The 21055-nt window shown below is 34.4% G+C and overlaps 1 protein-coding gene across 3 annotated transcripts in view; it reads left to right on the top strand.

Annotated features, from left to right (window-relative positions):
- The first annotated feature begins 477 nt into the window (after nucleotides 1-477).
- The window catches only part of LOC149784423 (clavesin-2-like), a 91720-nt gene continuing 71142 nt past the window's right edge, over nucleotides 478-21055 (top strand). Inside the window, exons 1-3 of one of the 3 annotated variants that reach the window (XM_089932485.1) lie at nucleotides 489-612; nucleotides 11218-11421; nucleotides 15573-15798. In XM_089932485.1, the coding sequence (XP_089788611.1) occupies nucleotides 15666-15798 (133 nt within the window). In that variant the 5' untranslated portion in view covers nucleotides 489-612; nucleotides 11218-11421; nucleotides 15573-15665. Of the gene's footprint in view, nucleotides 617-11217; nucleotides 11422-15572; nucleotides 15799-21055 lie in introns of all 3 variants that reach the window. The other 2 variants (XM_089932484.1, XM_089932486.1) reach the window with 2 other exon arrangements.

The raw sequence follows: 21055 nt of genomic DNA on the forward strand, positions 1-21055 counted from the left end.
TCCCGTTTCAAAAATCACTTTTTAACAGAGGAGTCCATTGTCCCCCATTGCCCCTCTTCACTACTTACACTTTAGATTAGGCCAGCCGTGAACTTCTTGCTGAAGCAGTTAATTGCCCGTCAAAACTGCCATTAAAATTAGTTATCTGGATAGTATAAGTTACGACAAATCGTCGTTGTCATCATCAATAAAATTAATATAATAATAGAAATGGCAATTATTATTAGTATCATCCTTTTAGCAAAAATAGGAACACAACGGTCATATTAGAATACTCTTTATGGGCTTCTTTTAGGCTTCGAGTAGAGAGAAGACAAATTTGGCAAAGGAAGCCGACTGGTGATTGTTTATTGCTCCGAGATCGCAGAAGAAATTTTGATCATCTTCCATCATCGGTTGAAATAAATAACTCAGTCATAGAGCGCGTGTTGCTAATGCATGGGAAGTAACTCGTATTCTCGCCACCCCGGCTTGCACAGGTGAATCATCCAATCAAATTCCATTACATGTATTATGAGCGCATGAATTAAGTGTGCAGTACTTGGTTTTGATGGAGAGTGTACACACGATGTAAATGACGTTAATCTTCGGATAAAGCCTAATTTGCTGCATGTGAGTATGTAATGATTTTCAAGGTATATGTGAGTTCTTTTCTGTAAAAATACCAGTATCCCATGCAAATGATTGCTGATGTACCGCATCCATTGATCATCATCTGTAACCGATGACTCACCAGTTGTACATATAACATGGCATGCACTGCATGATGCAGCACATTGATTTGAACGTTTAACATTTTACATTTTCATTAGTACTGTTTCTCTTTATGGTATGTGCATCGTATTCCTCCCCCCCCCCCCCCCCCGAAAGAAAATGAAGAAACTAGCAGCAAGAGAAACACCATCAAAATAACGAGTTTGCAATTCTAAGCTGCAAAGCCTAATGTACTAATGCAGAGGCATAGGACTAGACTCGTATGCTCTTGATAAGTGACTTGGAACATATTCCATCGCACACAGGATCTAGCCATATATACAGTCACTGCTGTCAATGTATTCCCCGTTTTGCTTGGTACATATCAGACCCAACATTTGGGTGCTAGTAGTTTAGATTATGCAACGTTCCACAAAGGGGCGCTCGCAGAATCTTTTTCAGGGCTGGTGTGGGGGTGGGGCAAACATGTAGTGGTCAGCTTTTAAGTTTTAAGAATGTATGCCAAAACATGTTTAGGTGTGTGTGTGGGCGGCCAATCGTACAACGTCTGTCGGATTAAGCGTGCAATGATAACACCTTTGCTGTGTATCGATGTGATTCATCATACCCAAGTCACAACTTACGATGCTATACATCATCAGTACACATATGAACTTCATGGTCTTTTCACCTTTTGAAGGTCTGTCAGGGTATGGGCGCCTGCAGATAGGGGAGAGGTGGAAGGGCATTTGACCCCCCCCCCTCCATTTTACCTCTAAATATGATTTGGACTACATCTGTATGTTAATAGCTGACCATTACTTGTTCCATCCCCACCCCGCCAGAAATACATATGTGGGCGCCCCAGCATCAGTGGTAGGTTGAGCCCTTTAATGTGTGATGACATACTGGTTGCATTTCCAGTATTACAGACAGACCTAAGCACAACATCTATTTATATGCCATGATTCTTAATGACAAGTTATCAACAATACTTGTTAGTTGTCAGTGAGTTTAAGTCAATCTTTAGGCTATTATATATGGAGGGGAAGTATCACCATAATTCTCTGCAAGTACTGTTTTATTATTATATGTTGTATATTCTATCCTGGATATTTGTGTTTTCTATTAGTTCTGTGCTGTATGTGTTATTCTATTTTGCATTTCTTATGTGTGTAGGATGCACAGTCTTGATGGCATTTTTGCATCTGCTAATATTTATTATTGAGTTTATAAGGTATGATATTACAATATTGCAGTTTCCAATTATATGTGAGTGATTCTGTGTGCATTTATAATATTAAACACATAAGCATTCTTAAATGTTTCTTTCCAAATCACATTTTCTCTCTGCAGTTTACAGATTTCATTTAATACTTCACTGTATTACACAAGTCAAATGTTCACATACTGAAAGTTTGAATACATCACAATAAAATTTGCAAGTTGGCTGTTAATATGACACAAGATGCAACAGATTAATGTCCCATTAGAACACAGAGGGCATAGTGATAGCAAATGTCCCATTATAACACAGAGGGCATAGTGATAACAAATGTCCCATTATAACACAGAGGGCATAGTGATAACCAAATGAACAATATTGGTGATGTGGATCAGGTATAATGCACATTCTAATCAAGGATGACAAAACAACAGAGTCCGCCTGTCATGCTGAGACAGGAACGTAGTATTTGTTGAGTAATAAGACCATATAAGTTCTGCTGCTGTTCAGAGTAATTTTTAATATATTTTTTATGAATGTTTTTCTACAGGTGAATAATTGAGAAGAAACCACTCTTTACCATTTATCAGTAGTTCCAGCATAATCTCCAGTTTTAAAAGTTCATAGCTCGGTCTAATCATCCCAGTGATCTCACTCTCATGTTTACCTAATGTTAATGTGGCAGGGCCCTGGGTGGCAGATTGGTCAAAGGCACTCAACTTTTACAATGTAGGTATGTGGCAAAGTTTTCCATTAGCATGGGGGTTGCTGGTTTTTCCTCCACCGGATTTGCTGACAGTCATGTTTAACCTATGATGTGCTAAAAAAAATGTCATTAAACCCACAACAACAACAACAATAACATAGCATGGCTTTTTGATATGCATGTGTATGAAATTAGTGACATGTATTAGCAAGATAGGCCCTTGCTGAAAGGAATGGTCAGCATGACAACAGTACTGATGAATGCATTGTTTGGGCAGAAATGTATGATTTTATTTCTATAGGTTTTGTGCTAGCCTTGCAAAACAGTCATTCAACTTATTTACCCATTCCTACTCTAAATCATACATCAAAACCAAATAATTGGTTGAATTTTCCTGATTGCATGAATAACTTAACAAAAGAGCATCATGTGATAGATTTTTTTCTTCTCAGAAATAAAAGCATTTTGAAAATATGACAAAAAAATGTTTAATTGATTTATGAAATTAAATGAACAAGTGACAATGTTCATATAGTTTTCAATCTTTGTTCACAGCTATAGAAATTTGAAGAAAATTTTTAAATTTCTTTTTGCACAGTAATTAGATAATAATGCAGAATTTATAAACATTTTATATTAAACAAGATATTTATATTAAGATATGAACTTCTTGAGTCAATGTTAAGTCTTGTTAATAAAGTTTCATGTGGTTAAAAATTACCGTTTTTCTGTTTTATTTGTTTGTCTTGTCTGTGTTTTGTATTTGCCTTTGAAAAAGACTCATTAAAGAGTCAAAAGTGCTCAGGCTAGTGAGAAACTAGTTTTGCACTGTTTGTTTTATCTATACCCCTCTCAGATGTATTTGCAATATCAACAGTTTGGCAAATTTCCAGTAGTAATTTAGAATGAACTATATTTACAGACAACATGCAGACCAACAGAAGCAGGGCATCATTTAATGCCGTGACGTGTCTGAATGAAGTGTGCTACAATGCATAAATACATGAATAAATTTTAAAAAATGATATGTCATTCTGCCAGTCTAGTTGGATGGAGATTGCTAGAATGATAAATAATAAATAAGAGTGCTGTCTGCTGTGAGCTAGGTAACCAGTGTGGTTGTGTCTTCCATGCTTAGTATCTGCAATTTACTGGACCCAGAATAGTTTTACCACTTTAGTGGTTAATCCAAGAGCTCCGTCTGTTGTTGTAATGGGTCATTACAATAATGCACAAATAGTATTGATTACAATATTCCACCTTGTCTTACACTAATATCTTAGTTGTAACTTTCACTGTACTACATGGTAACATTTGCATTGTTGTGTATTTTTACCATTATGGTTATTAGTATGTAATCAAGAGAACTGTCAGAATACACTGAGGAGATTTATAAATGGAATATTGCAATGGAGAAAATTGATGTTGTGTAAAATTGAAAATATGCACATGGAGTCAAAGATGTGAAATAGCAGTATTCCAATATCACACACATAAAATTTAGAAGAAACCATTGGCAGATGTGAAGATGCAAACTTATATGTACATGTTACACACACACATATAGAAAATGAAGAATAGAATAATGCAGAATAGAAATAGAGCATATAATATTAGAAAATACATGCATAAAATGATGGTGGTAATCCCCTGACATAATTTCAGGCTACTCCATTTGATCAGATGCAGGACTTGTCTTCGCCTCCACTCCCTTTGCTTTGCACTGCATGGTTGCTTTTAAAACATCCTGTATCAAATTCATGTCTTTACTTGGAAGACAGTACAATGTTGTCTTCAAAACAGAAGTAGTACAATTTTCTCATGCAAGTAAATTCTCATCTAGAACAACTCTTGGTGTGCAAGGTTAGCACGCTACTGGGATAAAGTCAGGAGAATTGATAATTTTTTCTCAACCGTGAAAAGTCCTGGAATTTCGCAAATATTGATGAAAGTTGGGGAAAAATGATTTTGCAAAAGTCATAGTCACAAATGTTCTAATAATTTAAAGTTGAGTCCTGATGGAAAATCCAAGATGGAAGATGATGATATATGCTGTGGTCAGTACTGTGCTTATCTACAGTTCCTTGTAGAAATACAAATAATGGCACTCTGGCATTGGAAATCCAAATTAAATTTGTAAGCAACGTCTTTCCAAAATTTCTGTGTGAGCACTAATCAAAATATTTACAGAGAAAAAAATTAATCCTTTTGAAATCCAACTGATCTGAAAAAAATTATAGCTCAAAATCTGGCTAAAACAAACTAACTTGACATCAGTGTAAAAAGCCCCAGATCTCTCTTGAAAACAAAGGTTATATTGTATTATAAGACGCAGTTTTGAAATTCCCCCAAGTTGCGAAATTAGAAGGGGCAGGGTCACGTGATCATGTTTATATCATGTACACAGAATATGGCCTTGATTAGACCAATAATTTTCTCTGAGAAATAAAAAAGTAAAAAAAAATTTTGTTTACATCTTAAACCCAAAGTCCCATCATGACCTTGACAACAACCAATCATTTTAAAATAAAAATAGAACTTTGTTTACTAATTTTGAATCAAGGTCAGCATCCAGGCCAACACCTGGTGTTTATGAAAAGAATGATTCAGGTCAACCAATTTTCTGGAAAAAAATATCATCTCCAGTGAATAAATTTATATTATAATAGCATATAATAGAATAAAAATTTTAAAACTGACAATTAAATTAAAATAAAAATGAATTAAATCAGATACATATAACACCTTTTTTCAAACAACTTGCCCATGTGCTTGACATTACTGTTATGATTGTAAGTGGCAATCCATCTGTGGTAAAGCATCTATTGTTTCCATGCCATGCTTTTCTTTCCCCACATCAAGAACTCTTACAATTGTGAGTGGCAATCCATCTGTGGTAAAGCATCTATTGTTTCCATGCCATGCTTTTCTTCTTTCCCAACATCAAGAACTCTTACAATTGTGAGTGGCAATCCATCCGTGGTAAAGCATCTATTGTTTCAATGCCATGCTTTTCTTTCCCCACATCAAGACTCTTACAATTGTGAGTGGCATTACAATAGTGAGTGGCAATCCATCTGTGGTAAAGCATCTATTGTTTCAATGCCATGCTTTTCTTCTTTCCCAACATCAAGAACTCATACAATTGTGAGTGGCAATCCATCTGTGGTAAAGCATCTATTGTTTCAATGCCATGCATTTTTTTCCCCACATTGGGTCATTATTTTCTTGTGCTTGGCTATTACTTACATAGTATATTTCCTCAACAAGTTGCCCTTTTTAACTTGCATGATAGCACTTTTCATTTCTTGTAACCAGTCAGTTATATGGTCAATATCATTTGAGTATTTTGCATGATATTAAGTAGCAATAGGCCTATGCTGGTCACTGCCAATTACAATTAACATCACATTGTCAATCATTCATAAAGACTGTCTTTGCTTATTGGAACTGAACTGTTTGTGGCAGTGTGTGCACTCAAGGGATAATGTTTTCATACGCAGTTAATTAGATATGATTAAATGGGCTTTATATTCCAACATGAATTGCCTTTGTTGCTAATATCTGGGCATGGTCAGTTTTGTGCATTTTAAATGATATATTGACTTTTTTTAAGAAGTTACAATAATTAATGTGGGATAGCATGGAATTGAATCTGAACCTAACAGCAATTCTGTTCTCAAGAGGTTTCTGACAGGTTTCACTTGTCAGTTAAGAATTCCTTTCATGTAGTTTAGAACTCCACATTAATGATGACGGTCAGATATGACATTTTTTTAGCAGCAGATTATGCAATTCTTCTTCTGACAAACTCAAACAGTACACTAAATAGTACAGACCAGTCTGGTCATAACATGTTTTAAAAGATAAATCTAATCAACAAACAAACACATGTATACTGTCATTTAATAAATTAAATCATAGTTCATCCAAATAATTTAAAGGGCACATGAGAGAAAAAGAAGAAATGAAAAGCCTAGTGAAGTTAGGAAATCTCTTATAAGTCACTGTAATTAATGAATATTTTATATTTGGTATTGTATATGTCACTCTTACATGTCACTGTAATTAATGATTATTTTATTATTTGGGCTTGTATATGTCACTGTTATATGTCACTATAGTTAATGATTATTTTATTATTTGGGCTTGTATCTTACTATCCATTCAGTTTCCTTTGAAATCATTTTTGCCACGTGTTAAGCTAAGAAGAATTGAAAACTAAAAAATAAAATCAATACTAAGCAAGAATGCATCAGGTTTTTCATTTTTATGGAACACAAATGAAACTGGATATTTTAAACCTTACAAGTCATATGCTCACTTAATTTCTTAACTTTACAACAATAATAATAATTACTAGTTAATAATAATAATATTATTATTTTTATTAACAACAGCAACAATTCAGGATGAAATAAGGTTCCTTTTGAGCATGAGATATGCATATAAAGTGTTTTTTGGTACGCTAATTACCATATCCCTTTTTAGATTCTGATGGAAACACTGGTCTAAACTCTTGGGTAACTGTATACTTTCCACCTTGGAACTTTTTCTATTGTTACAAGTCTATACTCTTAAAATAAGTAACAGAAAAGAGTGAAAAGCAAAAGGCTTTGTAAAATTCAACAGATAATTCTCTAGAATACAAAGTGAAAATTAAAAGAAACAAAAACTTATGTTAGTGTGGATCGAATTAAATCCCAAAATAATCATATAAATACAGACACAAGTCTTAATAATAAAAGCTCTGAATAAACGTTTGTAGAAATCCAACGCTGAAGGTGTTGATGTGCCTGTGGAAGCTGTATCAAGTTCATCCAAGTCTTTTCTTGAAACACACTAATATAATTCCAAGTGACTTTCTCTGCCCAAGAATATTATTTTTTATGAGCACTCTGTATTTCCTGAGAAAATAATCACCCAATTAAATAATTTGAAGAAGTAAACTCCAGCCCAAATGAACTTCTGGACACAACAGTAATACAAAATTGATTCTGCTAGATCTTCAAGCATGAATGAATAATCTTTCCAGTAACTTGATTATATAGACTCCCACTTGACCTCAGGTCACAATTAACATTTTTAAAAAACAACAGTTAACAGAAAATAACCTTCTAGAAAGTTCTTAATGTTTACAAAAAAAATGTTAGATATTATTAATATTTTTTATTTCTTTCTAATTTCATGGTGTTTGTTTTTGTAATAATATTATTATATGTTTTTTATCTTATAGGTGTTGTCTAATGTTGTAAAGCGCTTAGAGCTTCTAAAGATTAGGCGCTATACAAAGTCCTCATTATTATTATTATTAATATTAGAAAGTCTGTAGCTAATATTATAAAAGATAACAGGGACAATGTCAGGTACACCAGTTCAATTGTAGGAGAATTCAAATAACCTAGACCCAGCCCCAGTAAACATGTTTGCTTCTGTTAATAATGATGCAAATATTAAACCAATGCACATAGAGAATAATTTAGCTACATATTAGTTGTTTAAAGAATTTTTTAAAAATCAATTCAAGAGAAGTAGAAAATAAACTTAATCATGGATAAGGTCGAGTCCAACATACAATATTACATTACAATAATATATAATGAAATTTATTAATAAAACTATAAAAAAAATATTTAAAAAAAACAACAAACAAACAAACAAGGCAGATAAATATATATAAAACAATTATCCAACAACATACAAAAACAGAAGTCAGCTTAGGATAAATTGTGAGATTTTCAAAATATTTGATCAGGAGTTTTGATTTCAAGAAGGAATGATTTCATTGAGAATGGCAAATGTTTCATTAGAGCACTTTCCTGTCCCATGAGGGCTCAGAGCTTTTTGCCACCTTTTGAGTGGTTTTTCCTGTGAAAATTTGGTGCAATTTCCAAGTGAGGGATTGAATAGATCTTTTTTATAAATAATATGCTGCCATAAACAGGAGATTATGTTTGGCTGTAAAGTGGGCAAACAATGTCTCAGCATATACAGCTTTTTCACATTGATGCAATTCAGTGAACATGGATTTCATTCATGGCATATTGTGTGGTTTCTGCATGACATATAATGCCATTCTTGTCACACAGCAGATTATAAAATCAACTTTATGGAAAGGGTAGTATGCTTACTCGTGTCCCTTGATTCCAAAACCCAACCTTGATCAGTTATCCAAATTATATTTGGTAACATATAATCTGTCTCAGCAACATTTAAGCACTGAAACAGAATCTAACCTGCAAAGAGAATCAAAATAATGGTAATTGTTTCATGCTTTTAAAGATCTTTAGTGATCCAACCACAGGCAGTATTACTGGAACTATGCTGCACTCAAAGCAAAGTATGAAAGAAATGAGAAATTTTTTTAAACTTTAAATAATTTTGAGTACATGAGAGATTTCAGTGAGTAACATGAGAATCAGGAAACATCCCTCATCTTAGGAAGAAAACCCTCTTGGTGGGGAGGTTCACATGTATGCAATAAGTTTAGTGTAGAAGAACAAGTTTTTCAAAAGACAAATGAAAAGCTGACACAAGATCATATGCATGTTGTGTAGTGATTCCCACAGGCCATTTTAGGATGTCATCCTTTCATTGTTTTTTTTTCACACCAGGACATTTTTTCTGGTGCCAGACAGTATTTTACATTCTGCCAGGCCTTTTTTCGATTGCAAACTGGTCTCTTACATGTCACATTTAATGGTCATTTATGTGGCTGATATAATTTTTATGATTGTAAGTGGTAGAGTGCACTGATTGCAGCAGAGTGTCATTTCACTGAATATCAGTTGACATGCCAATGGGGGCCAGAGTGGCCGAGTGATCCAAAGCGCTCTCTGTTACAGATCACTGCCATCTCACCTCTATCTGTGTGGGTTCAAGTCTTGGATTCGGCCAGTGTGGTTATGTGAGAAAGCTTGCCAGTAGCTTCTAGTGTGTCGGTGGTTCTTTACAGGGGTTTTCCTGGGTTCTTCCTCCACCATTAATACTGGCCACCATGTATAGCCTGTTGTGTGATGAAAAATGGCATTAAACCCTACAAAAAAACAACGACATGCCATTGAGTAGATATGATTAAAAGGATTATCTTTCCAATTTGAATTGCACTTTTTGTGTCTCGCTAACAAAAAACAGTTGCTTATTTGCTTGATATAATTTCTATGATCACAAGTATCAATACATCTTTCATCATACCTGAAGTGCAATTACACCACCTGATGATGCATAAAGGATGCCTTCATTTCAACGGATTGCACAGTGTCTCATCTCATTGAACAGCATTTTACATGCCAGTGAGTAGATATAATTAAAGGGAATGTCTTTACCAGCGGAATTCTTTTAAAAGAGATTAAAAGAAATGAAGATGGGAAAGTCAAAGATTGCAAAGACGATGAACATTTTTTACTTTTGTAACATGAATGTATAAATCATAACCAGATGATTTTATATAGTTAAAGCATTTTTTAAAACTGTTTATAAATGAATTAAAGATGACAAAACCTCCAACACATTTATTGTGCTTAATTTTTTCTCTCTTACAAAAGTGCACATTCAATAGCAGCAATAAATTACCTACTGCTATTTTGCAGCATGATGCTTTTTTATGACTGCTATTTTGCAGCATGATGCTTTTTATGACTGCTATTTTGCAGCATGATGCTTTTTATGCCCAAAAAGCTGTTTCATGCGAGTACATCCTCATACATAGTGGAGAATTGTCAGGATAACTGAATCCACTTGTGCACCTGGCTTGAGGCATGTATAGAACTGTCTTCTATTTTAAGGACTATGCTCTATGGACATCATGCCCAGATTGTCACCTGAGAAAATTTACTTGAGGCTAGTGTTTCCAGCATTAGCGGTCTCCCTTCTGCTATTAATTCTAATCTCAGTGTTGTGATATCTCTTCCACAATTTAAATTATGTGCCAGTAACATTTGGAATTGAACTTTCTAAATGATAAATAGAGTTACCTCATGTTTTCCACACATTGGGGTTTAATTATACCATTTCACAACTCATGTTTACCACCTATTAAGGGTTTGGGTATACCTTTTCACAACTCATGTTTTCCACACTTTAGGGGTTTAGTTATACCATTTCACAATTCATGTTTTCCGTGCATTAGGGGTTTGGTTATACCATTTCACAACTCATGTTTTCCACACATTAGGGGTTTTGGTATACCATTTCACAACTCATGTTTTCCACCCATTAGGGGTTTGGGTATAAGATTTCACAACTCATGTTTTCCACCCATTAGGGTTTGGGTATACTATTTCACATCTAAACTAGCATGTAATAGCAGCTGCCTCACTTAGTGCTCAGCATTAAGTAGTTACTGTTTAGGACTGGTCGGCTTTTGTCAGGATAATGTGACTGGGTGGGACATCATGCTACATGTCTGCGGCATAATGCCCCATTGCTAGACATCACTATAAACTGTTATAATGCAGGCTTTGTAGCGATATGACTGAATTTTTTTAAAAGCTACATTAAGAATCCATATCACGCACACAGACACATTTCTTTGTTGGAAGCGTTTGTGTTCCTGTTTCTTTTTTCATTTCTAATTTTACCATTTCATTTTCAGGACTTATAACTAGCACTCTTAGTACAGATTGATCTTTGTATTAGTCTGGTGGCACATCAGTAGTAAACATATTTGGGGACTAGTAGAATTTTGCTTCAATATGGTCTGTCAGATGAATTTAAAACAAGAAAAACACAGGTGAATCAAGGAATAGAAAAGAAAACAGAAGAAGGAAATTGATACATCCTGGTCCATCCAGTCATGGTAAGAAACTCTAAAATAATAAAATTTAAAATCAAATTCCAAATGCATCAGCGTTAGATTACACCAGATGGATCAGATGTTTTAATGACCAGCATTAGATTACACCAGATGGATTAGATGTCCTAATGACCAGCATTAGATTACACCAGATGGATCAAGTGTCCTAATGACCAGCGTTACATTACATTAGATGTTTTAATGACCAGCATTACATTACACTAGATGGATCCAATTTCTTAATGACCAGCATTAGATTACACTAGATGGATCCGATGTCTTAATGACCAGCATTAGATTACACCTGATGGATCAGATGTCTTATTGACCAGTGTTAGATTACATCAGATGGATCAAATGTCTGAATGACCAGCGTTAGATTACACCAGATGGATGCAATGTCTTAATGGCCAGCATTATATTACACTAGATTGATCAAATATCTTAATGATCAGTGTTAGATTACACCAGATGGATCAAATGTCTTAATGACCATCGTTAGATTAAACCAAATGGATCCAATGTCTTAATGACCAGTGTTAGATTACAACAGATGTCCCACTTGTCTTAATGACCAGCGTTAGATTACATTTGATGGATCAAATGTCTTAATGACCAGCATTAGATTACATTAGATGGATCAGTTGGCTTAATGACCATCGTTAGATTAAACCTCAAGATCAAGTGTCCTAATGACCAGCATTAGATTACATTAGATGTTTCAATGACCAGCATTAGATTACATTAGATGTTTTAATGACCAGCATTAGATTACACCTGATGGATCAGATGTCTTAATGACCAGCGTTAGATTACACTAGATGGATCTGATGTCTTAATGACTAGCATTACATTACACCTGATGGATCAGATGTCTTATTGACCAGTGTTAGATTACACCAAATGGATCAGATGTGTTAATGACCAGCATTAGATTACACCAGATGGATTAGATATCCTAATGACCAGCGTTAGATTACATTAGATGGATCAGTTGTCTTAATGACCATCGTTACATTAAACCTTATGGATCAAGTGTCCTAATGACCAGCGTTAGATTACACCAGATGAATTAGATATCCTAATGACCAGCATTAGATTACACCTGATGGATCAGATGTCTTAATGACCAGCGTTAGATTGCACCTGATGGATCAGATGTCTTATTGACCAGTGTTAGATTACATCAAATGGATCAAATGTGTTAATGACCAGCATTAGATTATACCAGATGGATTAGATATCCTAATGACCAGCGTTAGATTACACCAGATGGATCAAATGTCTTAAGGACCAGCGTTAGATTAAACCAAATGGATCAAATGTCTTAATGACCAGCGTTAGATTACATCAGATGGATCAGATGTCTTAATGACCAACGTTAGATTAAATGTCATGGATCAAGTGTACTAATGACCAGCATTAGATTAAATTAGGTGTTTTAATGATCAGCATTAGATTACACCAGATGGATCAGATGTTTTAATGACCAGCGTTAGATTGCACCTGATGGATCAGATGTCTTATTGACCAGTGTTAGATTACACCAGATGGATCCGATGTCTTAAAGGCCAGCATTACATTACATTAGATTGATCCAATGTCTTAATGACCATCGTTAGATTAAACCAAATGGATCCAATGTCTTAATGACCAGCGTTAGATTACATTTGATGGATCAAATGTCTTAATGACCAGCGTTAGATTAAACCTCATGGATCAAGTGTCCTAATGACCAGTGTTAGATTACATTAGATGTCTTAATGACCATCGTTAGATTAAACCTCATGGATCAAGTGTCCTAATGACCAGCATTAGATTACATTAGACGTTTTAATGACCAGTGTTAGATTACACCAGATGGATCCAGTGTCTTAATTACCAGTGTTAGATTACACCAGATGGATCCAGTGTCTTATTGACCAGTGTTAGATTACACCAGATGGATCAAATGTCTGAATGACCAGCATTTCATTACATTAGATGGATCAGATGTCTTAATGACCATCGTTAGATTAAACCTCATGGATCAAGTGTCCTAATGACCAGCATTAGATTACATTGATGTTTTAATGACCAGTGTTAGATTACACCAGATGGAAGAAATGTCTTAATGACCAGCATTAGATTACATTAGATGGATCAGATGTCTTAATAACCAGCATTAGATTAAACCTCATGGATCAAGTGTCCTAATGACCAGCGTTAGATTACATTAGATGTTTTAATGACCAGTGTTAGATTACACCAGATGGAAGAAATGTCTTAATGACCAGCATTAGATTACATTAGATGGATCAGATGTCTTAATAACCAGCGTTAGATTAAACCTCATGGATCAAGTGTCCTAATGACCAGCATTATATTACATTAGATGTTTTAATGACCAGTGTTAGATTACACCAGATGGATCCAATGTCTTAATGACCAGCATTAGATTACATTATTATGGATCAGATGTCTTAATGACCATTGTTAGATTAAACCTCATGGATCAAGTGTCCTAATGACCAGCATTAGATTACATTAGATGTTTTAATGACCAGTGTTAAATTACACCAGATGGATGAAATGTCTTAATGACTAGCGTTAGATTACATTAAATGGATCAGATGTCTTAATGACCATCGTTAGATTAAACCTCATGGAGGAAGTGTCCTTATGACCAGCGTTAGATTACATTAGATGTCTTAATGACCATCGTTAGATTAAACCTCATGGATCAAGTGTCCTAATGACCAGCATTAGATTACATTAGATGTTTTAATGACCAGTGTTAGATTACACCAGATGGATCCAATGTCTTAATGACCAGCATTACATTACTGTAGATGGATCCAGTGTCTTAATTACCAGTGTTAGATTACACCAGATGGATCCAGTGTCTTATTGACCAGTGTTAGATTACATCAGATGGATCAAATGTCTGAATGACCAGCGTTAGATTACATTAGATGGATCAGATGTCTTAATGACCATCGTTAGATTAAACCTCATGGATCAAGTGTCCTAATGACTAGCGTTAGATTACATTAGATGTTTTAATGACCAGTGTTAGATTACACCAGATGGAAGAAATGTCTTAATGACCAGCGTTAGATTACATTAGATGTTTTAATGACCAGTGTTAGATTATACCAGATGGATCAGAAGTCTTAATGACCATCGTTAGATTAAACCTCATGGATCAAGTGTCCTAATGACCAGCATTAGATTACATTAGATGTTTTAATGACCAGTGTTAGATTACATCAGCTGTCTTATTGACCAGCATTAGATTACACCATATGGATTAGATATCCAAATGACCAGTGTTAGATTAAACCAGATGGATCCAATGCCTTAATGACCGGCATTACCTTACACCCGATGGATCCAGTGTCTTAATGACCAGCATTACATTACAGTAGATGGATCCAGTGTCTTAATTACCAGTGTTAGATTACACCAGATGGATCCAATGTCTTATTGACCAGTATTAGATTACACTAGATCAGACTGGCTATTGGCTATTCCAGATGATGTGTTATTATAATACATGTATATCCAGATTTCTGTGTACCACTGATTTTAAGGCACTGTCATTTTAGGGACTACAAAAGTCTAATGATTTGTAACTTTTAAATCTACAGTAGTCCCTGGACAAGTGAAAAAATTGGTCAGTTTATCCCTGCTGGACATTCAACCATTGTTACAGACACTTGTTTTAGGATGCATCAATTGGTATTTTACCATTACAAATTAGACCTTAATAAAATATCTTACCACAACCATATGTAGCAGAAAGTGTCAATGCTGGATCTGTTTATATATGGGCATTATATAGCAATAGATGTGGATGACAGTGATAATGCTAATGTGGAAGAATCTCAGTCATCTATTTGTTAATAATGTCATTGTTTGAAATTAAATTTTCAGGCTGTAGTAGAATAGATCATTTTGTCTCTCCTGCATTGGTAGGAGGTTAGATCTAAGCATTACTTTTCCACTTGGTTCAGCGGAACTGGCACCATAAAACACTGCATGCAAATATATGAAAGTCAGGTAACATTCACTTTATAACATGTAGACTTATTTCATAAAGAAGACACTTTTCTACTTAAATCTGGTTTGAACAGAACAATTTTTTGACTTGCATCTAATAATTATTTCAGAGATTCCTACAACTAAAAACTGTGCAGAGCTGCTTTGAAGCAACTTTCAACAAATGATTAACTCTAAAAGACATCAAGTGTTCTGATGGCATTATGGCTGAATATGGATGGGGCCTTTCAGAAGAACTAATAAAGAAGGCATGCACTGAACTAAATGAGATTCCTGAGCAGAGATGGGGAGCTAACATGGCAGTCAAAGAACAAATGGTCACCAGACCAGATATAAGTGAGTTAGTGACTCCCATGCTTCAGCAAATCATGAGACATAGATATCATGTTTTTGAGCATTAGGGTTGTTGATTTTCTATTATGATGTTATGATTAAAATTTCAAAAGTTGCATAGCAAACTTATTGGTATTGCTCACAGGCAAGACCTGGCTGACAAATCTGTCTCTGTATTGATATTATTTTTTATATCATTCTTGAGGTAGATGTGGATGTGTGTACTTTTCTCTGAGAAGGTGGACCAAATCTGGTCCTTCATATGTTTGAGCAGATTCCAGATATGTATAGTGTCAGGGCTGTTCCATTAAAATATACATGGGACCGGGGGCAAGGCAGTTTTGAATTTGGGTAGTCACCCATAATTATTATTAAGGCCTTTTAGAACCCATCAAAATAATTTAATTAATGTTATATATAAACAGTAAAGATTATTTTTAACATGTAACAGGAAATGGTTAATTTTACAACATTACAACTTAGAATACATTCAAATTAATTATTTTTCATAAGTTGTATGTACATAATATATACTGATAAGATTTCAGCTTGTATGTAATTGCACACAGACATTTGTATGAATGCATGTTATCATGAAAAAACAATAAACCAATAACTCAACATGCATCTAGCTTGTGAATCATAAAATCACTTTTCTGTGGAAATGTCTCTGTTCTGACAGTAACAAGTAATTTAGTCCTTTATTTACTTATTTATTTGGATAGATCAAAAGTATTGATATTCATTTCTTTTTAAATGTGAGACTTGTTTTATCTTCACATATTTTATGAATGACATGCAAAAGTTCATGAAGAAAATCGGTTGTGTCAGTATCAGCTGTACTCAATTATTAAACATACAGATATATTGATAAATTATGGGATCCAAAGTATAAAACAAAATATTTGTTTATTCTTTAATTGCATTGATCAGCAAGCTCTAACATGTAACCATAAAGTTTATAAATTGCTTTTATGTTACTTTGTTAAAGATTGTAGTCATTATAGTTATAAATATAGTGTGCATTTATTTAGGACTATCTCTATCAGACCAGCTCCAGTTGGGTCATCATGTTATGTTAGTCCTAGTGTACAAGGATTGGATCCATTGCCAGACTATAGATAGCCAATATGTTCCAATATAAGTGCAAACCTAAATCTGGCTGTTGGACCTAGTCATCATTTCTGGTCAGCATGCTAATTGGAAATTTCGTTGCAACATTAGGCTTTAATGTGAGCATTTCTGGCTAAGAGTCAAAAACTGACACATTTGAATTATGACTGGTGCTTGTAAATTTGTTATGGCTGTGGTGAAAGAGTATTTAACATGCCTAGGTATATATTTATTGTAAAACCATGACATGCATACAGGATTGCTACAATATCTACATTCTATTTTAGATTTTCTCTTTTTCCATAACATTTAGCACATCTAAAATGCTATCAGCATGGAAAGTCACTCCTCTACCATAAATGTCATTATATGATCACTCTATAACCATGTTTGTAGAAGATTAAAAGACATAGACAAGGTCATCATATACTGATCTACATGATAGGCAATATATCTTATAAATTATGCATAGTTCTGTATGCTTATTATTTATAGTTGGGAATGGTTCTACATAATACTTCAAAACAGCATTCAATTTAACATCCATATTTCAAAATATATCACCAAAATGATTTCTTACATCATTGTTAAAATGTTGTGTTCCAATCTTTAACAGGATAAAGACAATGAATTATTCAAACTTCATTCAAGAAATTCAAGTCTGTCAAGAATATGCATGACCAGGTGTAATTTGAGACCCAGTAAAGTTAATCCAACAAACTTAGAACTCAATATATTGTTCATGATAATTCCCTCTGAAACGAAGCTAACACAAGCAGTGTTGACCCTAACCCTTGTATCTAAATCCACATTTGTCACCTTACAGATCACAAATACATGACCTTGATCATAGCAACAGGCTCATGGCAGCAAAATCATATAAAATGGGATTTTAAATGGAATGCTTAGTATAAATGACATGTTGGGACTTATTTACATGTATGACATTAACATCTATAACAATGACAAATGCTCAATCTGAAATTCCTAAACGCCTCGTTTATGAATTTCTGGAAAAAAACATCATCAAGTATATCACCGGAAATGAAGAAAAAGTGTCATCGAAAGATTTAATTGCACACTAAAAGAAAAGATCAATAAACAACTCACAACTAAAAGCACTAACAGGTATGTTGATGATCTGCCAAAGAGTATGTCAGATTATAATAACACTAAATATAAAACACTTGGAATGTTGCCAAATATAGAAGTTAATAATCCAGTACTGGCAAACGAGACTATGTAACGAAGACACAAATTTAGTGTGGGTGATTTAGAATTTCACTAGTGAAAAAAACATTCACAAACAGACTCACTCCATATTGGTTCAAGGAAGCACTCGTTGTAGATACTTGGAAGTTTTTATGAACAGGAGCTACAGAAAACAGATCAGGATATATTCGTCATCGAACGAGTGATAACAAGAAAAGGTAAGTGAAGTTTGGTCAAATGGAGAGGTTATGGAGACAGTTTTAATAGCTGGATACCAACTAGTGAAATAAAACTTTGATTAAATTGCTAGCGATCCAGTTATTGTATATTTTTTCATACTTCAAAAGGACAGACTTGTATTTCACATGCCTACACAATGATATCAAATATTGTCTTTGTGTTGTTGAGAGTGTGCACTCTCTCGACATATTAAAAATCTTAGTAAACAGAAAATAAAATTTTAAATTTTGTTGAAGACCATAAACTTCTAACTGCCCATGATTGATAAATGGCTTTAACAACTCTCAGAATATCTGATGCTCAGAGACAGTAAAATTTAACTTTTTTATCTTTTTAGTGAGGTGATTGATATTTTACATCATACAGCAATTTTGCTGTGACAGAAACTTTCTCCTCTTGAGGTACTATGCCTAGTACAGCAGCAAATTTATCCACAACAACAGGAAATAGATATGTTTCTGTATCGAATTTCAAGTGCTTTGCACTCTGATTCTTCAAATCTTGATGTGATTCATGTTTGCAGTATCACAATCAATATCATAGTAAAGATCTGACAATCGATTCACAAACAACAAATTTGTTTGGGACATCTCTTATACATAAGACTTTTATCTAATTTACTGTCATAAAATGTCCGATTTAATAAGAAACATTGTCAGAGCTAAAATCTTAAATATAAACATGTTATTCAACACTGTCAAGCTATTTGTGAATAATGACAACAAAAAAAAACGGAACAAAAGTATGTAAATTTTATCATTAAATATGATCCTTATTCTGCATTTAGCATGTTACAAATTCCGAGCTATCAGAACTTGAGAAATTCAAAAAAGTCTTTGTTCAGTATAATAGAGAAGTGGTTATCTGACAAGGAAAACCCTTAGAAATATTATGAAAATTGATCTGTGAATAAACTACTAGCAGTGGAGTGCATGGGGTGCTCTGCACACTGCACTTTAATTTTGTGCTGATAAAATGGTGATACACAGCAATAGCAACCTTATAGCAGAATGGACTTTTTTGTGGTCAGTATGGCTAGATCCTAGTAGAATAAGATAGGGAAACTTTAAACACAAATATTGATTTGTCTGACAAGCAAAGATATTAAGCAGCAAGTGATTCTTAAAGAAAGATGATTCTATCCCCACTTGTTTTTGAGAAGGCAGATTTTGGTATTAACAGCTGCCTCACTTGGCAGTCAGCATTAAGAGGTTAGTCTTAGGACTGGACGGCCTTGTGTCAGAATAATGTGACCAAAGGAGACATCATGCTACATGTCTGTGCCATGATGGCCAAGTGCTGGATATCACTTTGAACTGCCACACTACAGACATCATAAGTGAAAAATTGTTAAATGCTATGCTAAAAATCCAAATCACACACACACTTATTTTTGTGGGGCCCAAATGGCCGAGTGGTCTAAAGCATTCTTTGTTATGGATCACTGCCATCTCACCTGTCTGCGCCAGTTCGAGTCTCGGATTTAGCCAATGTGGGTCTGTGAGAAAGCTTGCCAGTAGCTTCTCGTGGGTCTTTGGTTCTTTCCGAGGGTTTCCCTGGGTTCTTCCTCCATCATTGATACTGACTGCCATGTATAGCCTATTGTGTGCTGAAAAATGGCATTAAACTCCACAACAACAACAACAACAACTTATTGTTGCTGAATGGAATTCAACAAATTCTGCAATGAGCATGATGATAAACTCGATCTGAATGCTGTATTACATCACTCAAATTCTTCTTTCAGAATTTGTAAAGCATTATTAATTTGCCCTTTCCTGATCCAACATATTCTTAAGTTGAACAAAATCTCTCTCCACTAACATTTGTCAGTCAAATAACATTCATGGGTCACATCAATAGAACCTGTTGTACTGAAGATTTGGAACCAGTTTTTCAATATTGACTGGTCCACTACCTAATCTGTGACACGTGGTTTCAAATTGAAGAAATCCATGGGTTTCTTGGAAATGTGTCATGTATAGTTACAATAAATAGGAAAGTAGATACAGGCCAATGATGGATAAATGTGCAGTAGCAAATAGCCACATAATATGAGTTTCAAACATTATGCATTATTCTTATCTTGCTTGCTGCTAATGTTGCCTGTCAAACTGAACTTGGAAACATTTTTTTTTACAGGACTAAACAGGTACCTGTTGGCTCATTTTATTACTTGGGTTATTATCAATGGACGAGTACCCACAAACACTACCCATATCTCTCCCTATAATGACTTTCAGAATAATGTCATTATTGGGACACATTTATGTTTTGAAAGAAAGATATACTGTTATGCAGAATCTTTTCTAAAGTATTCAGACTTTGACAAATTTCAGTCTAATTGATGCATATTGCTTGACACTACATATATTGAATTAATAAATAGTTTGCTGTGATTAGGTATAAAACCATTCTTGATAATGTCTTCCCACTACCCATCACCACAAAAAGACAAGAAACTCTAAATACATGTGTACAAAACACGGATGCCCACTTACTGTGTGAAATTATGTGAGTTGGACAAGGTTTGGAAATGGGCAGTACCTACCTGAGGGACAAATATTGTCAGAAATTTATCAAGGCTATTGTTGATACTCGTAGGGTCAGAACAGGACCATATCATTTCCCCCCGTCAGTTTTTGTCAGTTATTAGTCTGATAAGTCTAACAAAGAGGCAGAAAATGTATGCATT

The sequence above is a fragment of the Sinohyriopsis cumingii genome, chromosome 14 (assembly GCF_028554795.1).
Source record: "Sinohyriopsis cumingii isolate HCF-2022 chromosome 14, ASM2855479v2, whole genome shotgun sequence".
In the NCBI taxonomy this organism is placed as follows: domain Eukaryota; kingdom Metazoa; phylum Mollusca; class Bivalvia; order Unionida; family Unionidae; genus Sinohyriopsis; species Sinohyriopsis cumingii.